Source organism: Amblyraja radiata, chromosome 11, assembly GCF_010909765.2.
Source record: "Amblyraja radiata isolate CabotCenter1 chromosome 11, sAmbRad1.1.pri, whole genome shotgun sequence".
Classification (NCBI taxonomy): Eukaryota; Metazoa; Chordata; class Chondrichthyes; order Rajiformes; family Rajidae; genus Amblyraja; species Amblyraja radiata.
The window spans coordinates 195,151-202,485 of record NC_045966.1 but is presented as its reverse complement, the minus strand read 5'-3'; the positions used below and the strand labels follow the sequence as shown (position 1 = coordinate 202,485).

The 7,335-nt window shown below is 48.1% G+C and overlaps 1 protein-coding gene across 1 annotated transcript; it reads right to left on the bottom strand.

The window, feature by feature from the left end:
• Nucleotides 1-4,449: 4,449 nt before the first annotated feature.
• Nucleotides 4,450-5,694, bottom strand: LOC116978750 (protein FAM187B-like). Its single transcript, XM_033030055.1, has one exon. The coding sequence runs from the start codon at nt 5,692-5,694 to the stop codon at nt 4,450-4,452; it is 1,245 nt and encodes a 414-aa protein (XP_032885946.1).
• Nucleotides 5,695-7,335: the final 1,641 nt, after the last annotated feature.

The window sequence follows — 7,335 nt, the reverse complement described above, 5'->3', positions numbered from 1 at the left end:
TGACCCATGTCTCAGAAATACATTAAATTTTGCACAGATTTAGATAAAATATAATTGAGAAAAAAGTCATAACTCGTCAGTGCCAAAAGTTGCACATTATTTAATTAAATTAATTCGAAAATTAAATCAAAAAAGTAAGTGGCATCTAGTGTCCAATGCCCATATTACACCATGGGGAGCCTAATTCCATGCTGCAGTCACTTTAAACCATATATTCTTATATGTGTGTGTTTGTGTGTGTGTGTGTGTGTGTGTGTGTGTGTGTTGGTGTGAGTGTGTGTTGGTGTGAGTGTGTGTGTGTGTGTGTGTGTGTGTGTGTGTGTTGGTGTGAGTGTGTGTGTGTGTGTGTGTGTGTGTGTTTTTGTGTGTGTGTGTGTGTGTGTTGGTGTGTGTTGGTGTGAGTGTGTTTTTGTGTGTGAGAGTGTGTCTGTGTGTGTGTGTGTTGGTGTGAGTGTGTGTTTGTGTGTGTGTGTGTGTTTGTGTGTGTGTGTGCGTGTGTGTGTGTGTGTTGGTGTGTTGGTGTGAGTGTGTGTTTTTGTGTGTGTGTGTGTGTGTGTGTGTGTGTGTGTGTGTGTGTGTGTGTGTGTGTGTGTGTGTGTGTGTGTGTGTGGTCGAAGTGACAGCTGCCAGCCCAAGAATCCATTTGGCCCACAATGTCCCTACTAGCCCTCTGGAAACCAGTCCCTTCGGCCTGCAACACCATGCTAGCGCTCCAGCAAGCCCCCCCCCCCCCTCCCACTGGCCAGCAATATTGGAATTGTTGGAGAGGTGGAATATTGCGTTGGGGGACCAGCCTTGCCGTGTGAAGCTGGGATCCAATGGGTCCCACATAGTAACTTTATAGACAAATCAATTGAAAAACAAAATTATCAGCAAGGTTAGCAATACCTATATTCCTTGGAAACCTTGTTATTGTTTTGATGTAATTAGGAGGCAGCCATGATCCCAGGGTCCTCGCTGCCTAGCGACCATAAAACAAAGCGCGGGATTGGTCAATTTGCGTCCGAACTCAAAGTCAAATGTGCATTGATTGGACAATTGCTACTCGGAAAAAATTAAGGTTTTTCTCATATTTAAAAAATCTGCATGTTTTGGTCTTGACGAGTTTCAGGTATGATTTATATAATATTTATACACAATGTGTTAAAAATTCAGGTAGATCCGTGAGTTGGGTCACGAACTTGAACGAAAAAGCTCCTCCGCCCACAGCCTAACATCCTCCAACATTTTTGCCACCTCCAAAGGGAGCCCACTGCTGGCCGTAACTTCCCATCTCCACCCCTTTCTGCTTTCCACTTAGGAAACCTGAACGGAAATCTCTGGAGACTTTGCGCCCCACCCAAGGTTTCCGTGCGGTTCCCGGAGGTTTTTGACAGTCTCCCTAATGGTCGAAAGTGCTTTTCCGTTTCTTCTATGTTCCGCCGATTATTTCAAAAAATTCAAAACCGGCCGCGATTAAAAATAGGTTGCCGTTTAAAAAATCGGTGATAGGTTGCAGGTAGTGGAAGGCTACCTGCAACCTCCGGCAACCACCTTCAACTAGCATCGCAACCGACTTAGACTAAAAAATTACCGATTTTTAAAACGGCAACCTATTTTTAGTCGCGGCCGATTGTGAATTTTTTGAAATAATCGCCGGAACATAGAAGAAGTGGAAACCACTTTCGACCATTGGGGAGACTGACAAAAACCTCCGGGAACCTCCGGTAACTGCACGGAAACCTTGGGTGGGGCGCAAAGTCTCCAGAGGTTTCCGTTCAGGTTTCCTAAGTGGGACAGGGGCATAGGCACTTTTCTCTGCAACTGCAGGAGATGCAAGACCTGTCCCTTTACCTTTCCCCCTCGACTCCATCCAAATGACCCAAACAGTCTTTCCAGGTGAGGCAGAGGTTCACTTGCACCACCTCCAACCTCATCTACTGCATCCGCTGTTCTAGGTGTCAACTTCTCTACATTGGCGAGACCAAGCACAGACTCGGCAATCATTCGCTGAACATCTCGGCTCAGTCCGTCTCAACCAAGCTGATCTCACGGTAGCCCAGCACTTCAACTCCTCCTCCCATTCCGAATCTGACCTTTCTGTCCTGGGCCTTCTCCATTGTCAGAGAGAGGCCCAGCACTAATTTGAGGAACAGCACCTCATAAAGTGCATTCAGAAAAAGCTGGTTAGAAATTTTTGCAAAGTAATAAAAAATAAATAACTGAAATATCACATTTACATAAGAATCACAAATATCAAATTTACATGTATTTACATTTACCCTTTGCTATGACACTCAAAATTGCTTGGGATCATCCTGTTTCTATTGATTATCCTTGAGATGTTTCTACAACTTGATTGGAGTCCACCAGTGGTAAATTAAATTGATTGGACATGGTTTGGAAAGGCACACATCTGTCTGTATAAGGTCCCACAGTTGACAGTGCATGTCAGAGCAAAAACCAAGCCATGAAGACAAAGAAATTGTCTGTAGATCTCCGAGACAGGATTGTGTCGAGACACAGATCTGGGGAAGGGTATAAAACAATTTCTGCAGCATTGCAGGTCCAGAAGAGCACAGTGGCCTCCGTCATTCTTAAATGTAAGAACTTTGGAATCACCAGGACTCCTCATAGAGCTGGCCGCCCGGCCAAACCGAGCAATCGGGGGAGAAGGGCCTTGGTCTGGGAGGTGACCAAGAACCTGATGGAGCTCTGACAGACAGAGCGCCAGAGTTCCACTGTGGCAATGATAGAACCTTCCAGAAGGACAACTATATCTGCAGCCCTCCACCAATCAGGCCTTTATGGTAGAGTGGCCAGACGGAAGCCACTCCTCAGTAAAAGGCACATGACAGCCCGCTTGGAGTTTGCCAAAGGCATGAGAAACAAGATTCTCTGGTCTGATGAAACCTAGATTGAACTCTTTGGTCTGAATGCCAAGCATCACGTCTGGAGGAAACCAGGCACCGCTCATCACCTGGCCAATACCATACCCACAGTGAAGCATGGTGGTGGCAGCATCATGCTGTGGGGATGTTTTTCAGCGGCAGGAGACTAATCAGGATCCAGGGAAAGTGGAACAGAGCAAAGTACAGCGAGATCCTTGATGAAACCCTGCTCCAGAGCATTCTGGACCTCAGACTGGAGAGGAGGTTCACCTTCCAACAGCACATAGCCAAGACAACGTAGGAGTGGCCATGACAAGTCTGTGAATGTCCTTGAGTGGCCCAGCCAGAACCCGTACTTGAACCCGATCGAACATCTCTGGAGGGACCTGAAAATAGCTGTGCATCGACACTCCCCATTCAATCTGACAATCTGAAAGGTCTGAATACTTATGTAAATGTGATATTTCAGTTATTTCTTTGCAAAAATTTCTAAATACCTGTGTAGATGGATGTAAAAAAAGAAATGACTAGGGCTGTAACGTAACAAAATGTGGAAAAAGTGAAGGGGTCTGAATATTTTCTGAATGCATTGTATTTCACTTGGGTAGTTTACACTCCAGCAGTATGAACATTGACTTCTCTAACTTCAGATAGCCCTTGCTCTCTCTCTCTTCATTTCACCCCTCACCCCACACACCTTCTCAGTTCTGCCACTAGTTCCACTCTCTTCTTTGTCCTACCCACAGCCTCGGACGTTCTTTTAGGAAGGAGATGAGGAGAAATTTCTTTAGTCAGAGGGTGGTGAATCTGTGGAATTCTTTGCCACAGAGGGTTGTGGAGACCAAGTCAGTGGATATTTTTAAGGCAGAGATAGATCGATTCTTGATTAGTGTGGGTATCAGGGGTTATGGGGAGAAGGCAGGAGAATGAGGTTAGGAGGGAGAGATAGATCAGCCATGATTGAATGGTGGAGTAGACTTGATGGGCCGAATGGCCTAATTCTGCTCCGAGTACTTATGACCTTATGACCTATCCGCTCCCCTGACATCAGAAGGGTCTCGACCCCTCTCCAAAGATGCTGCATTTTGTGTCTACCTTCGATCTTACCAGCCACTGCAGTTCTTTCAGTTCCCTAGGGTGCCATTCTTCCAATACATGTCCCAGTCTCGCTGGAGGTGGTGGCATTGCTCCCAATGTGCTCCAATGCAGCATGGTCACTGGCACAGCAGCAATGCAGTCGGCACTCTATCACGCAGCAGATTGTTTTCCCTAAAGCAGCCCACGTGCACCAATGTTATTCACACTGCAGCTCCACTGGAGCCAACGCAGCCCAGTTGCACATTTGCCCCTGCTGCTGCAGCCCAGCTGTGTCATCCATGGCCTGGGGCATGAGAGGCCAAGTCCTTGGGATATGGATAATGATTATTAATGATAAAAGATTCCGGGGAGAGGGCAGAAGAATTTGGTTAGAGAAGGAAAAATGAATCAGCCGCGATAGAATGGCAGGAAATGGGCCTAATTCTGCCCCTATGTCTCGTGGTCTTTATGTGGTCTTGAGGAGGCAGTTGAAGTCGAAGATCTAGGTGTGTAATATTTCAACCACGGCGCTGATTATAAAGACCATGGCGATCGTGCCGACGATGGTTGTTACGCGTCTGAGCAGTCGCCGGTTGACGGGGCGGTGCACCACTGGCTTCTCGGGCGTCTCGATGTGGAAGGAGGCAACCCTACGCCCATGCACCCAGCAGCGGTAGATGCCGCGGTCGGAGGGCATCACACTTTTGATTTCATACATGCCGCCCATGGCGTCGACCAGCCGGTGTCTCCCGTCACTGCTGCCACCTTGGGTGATAAAGGTGGAGTCGCGCTGCCATAGAACGGGCGTGTACACCGACGCCCCCGGGCATGTCATCCGGGCGTTGTCACGGATGCCGTGGTACGTCGACTGCACAAGAGTTGTACGCGGCTCCATCCAGTCGAACACAGGCTCCCGACCACACCACCACCGCCACCATTCGCCAATCTCCAGCAACAGAAGATTGGCTGCGATCTCCAAAGGTTGTTGCTCCTTCTTGCACGGCTGGCGGCACCATTGGTAGTGGAGCTCAGCGCCGCGCCGGGGCAAGGACTGCCCAATGAATAGCTCCATTAGCCCGCAGGGCAAGGTGATGCCATTCACCTCCAGTGCCTCGTCCTCGTCCTCGTCCTTGTCGGTGTAGCTAAGTTTGGCGTAACAGAAGCCCATCACCTTCTGCTCCCCGATTACGTTACACCGGTTACATTCCTGCCATGGTCCCCAGCGGGTGTAGAGCTTGACCATGTGCTGGGAAGAGCCCACGTTCACCCTCAGGGTCTGGTTTGTCAGAATGCTCTCCCCCAGCCCTTGGTGGGACACGTAAACCAGAGACGAGTCCTGCACATCCACCTGGTAGGCGGCTAGGGTGGAATTAGCCGACTTACACAGGTACAGGCCCGTGTCTGAGGTCTTCGCCGTGTCCATGATCAAGGAGCCTCGATGTAGATCGGCTCGGCTTCCCAGATCGCCCATCGGCCCTTGGTACACCGTCAAGTGCCCAGATGTGATGAAGGTGCTGGGTTGGGCTTGAGGCTGGCTGAGGTCCTGGTACTGCCAGTACACAGAGCCTGCTGGTACTTCTGTGGCACTCGGGCAACGCAGGCTGAGCGGATTGTTCGATAGGAAGGCCAGGGAGCAGGGGGCTTTGCCCGAGCAGTTAGCCCAGTCGTCCTGGTTTAGGAAGTTGGGCAAGCCGCCTATTAGAAACAGCATGCCCAGAATGAAAAGCAATACATTTTCATTCCACATCTTCACTGATGGTTCGTCCAGGTGACTGTGGGCTGGTGCAGGGACGTAACTGTCACATCAACTATCCCCTGACCTCATCAATGGGCCCTTGTGACCCCCGTGACCTCATCAAGTGACCTCATCAATTCCCATTAGTTTAGTTTAGAGTTTCGAGCATGGAAACAGGCCCTGTGACCCCGACCATCAATCATCGTCACACTATTTAGCCCACTTTCTCATCCTCTCCCTACACATTAAGGGCAATTTCTTTTACAGAGGCCAATTAACCTACAAACCCACACCTTCTTTGGGATGTGGGATATGTCTGGAGCAACTAGAGGAAACCCCTGTGGTCACAGGGAGAGCGTGCAAACTCCACACAGACAGCAACCGACGTTAGGGTCGAACCCAAATCTCTGGCTCTGTGAGGCAGCAGCTCTACCTGCTGCACCACTGTGCTGCCTTATTTCTTCATTGACTCTTTGTTCTCATGTCCTGAGCTACTTTTGTCTGATGATTAGCAGAGGCCCAGAATTGAGATGTTTATATTTTGTTTTTTGTTTATTTCATTTTTCTGCATGTTCATCTAATTTTCCTGTGGACAGTATCTACAGAAGTTTCAACAGTACACAGGACTCGTGGGACTGAGCTCTAGGGGGAGGTTGAGAGAGCTAGGACTTTATTCCCTGGAGAGTAGGATTATGAGGGGTGATCTTACAGAGGTGTCCCAAATCATGAGAGGAATAGATCGGGTAAAGGTAGTCTTTTGCCCAGTGTAAGGGAATCGTGAATCAGTAGACATAGGGTTAAGGTGAGGAGGACCTGAGGGATGACTTTTTTTACACAAAGGGTGGTGGGTGTATGGAACAAAGTGCCAGAGGAGGTAGTTGAGGCAGGCACTATCTCAATGAGGCATTTAGACAGGTACATGGATAGGTAGGTTTAGAGGGCCAAAAGCAGGCATGTGGGACTAGTTTAGAGGCATGTTGGTCAGCGTGGGCAAGTTGGGCAGAATGGCCTGTTTCCACGCTGTATGACACGATGCAGTAAATCCCTGGATTACATAGAAATACAGAATTGTAAAGGAACAGATGCTCTCCTGCTTGTGATACCACACAAGGTCAGTTCAATAACCTCTGGCTGATTAACTCATTGATGCCATCATTGTCATTGAATAGAATTCAACACTATAAGGAAGAATGAGCAACACACCAAGTACTGGAGGAACTCAATGGGTCAGGCAGCATCTGAGGTGGGAATAGACTGGTCGAGAAACTTATAATACATTTTAAAACATTCTATGTAATATAAAAATCCACCTGTACACTGTCAAAATCTACATGCAAGTACCATCATACGATACAATTTGATAATGATACGATAGAACTTTATATATCCCAAATTGATCTGCCAACAGTCCATAAAACACAATATACATGAAACATGAAATAGTGACAAGTGGAAAGGATTGGGGATGTGCGAAGATTGGGGACGTGGGGGATGGAGAGGGGAGTCAGTCTACCCCACTACAGAAGGGGGAGGAGTTGTACAGTTTGATAGCCACAGGGAAGAAGGATCTCCTGTGGATCTTACACTATTCACACAGTGACCCATCTATGACAGTCAGCAAGGGCTACAGAAAATATCCCCATCGCTAGACTT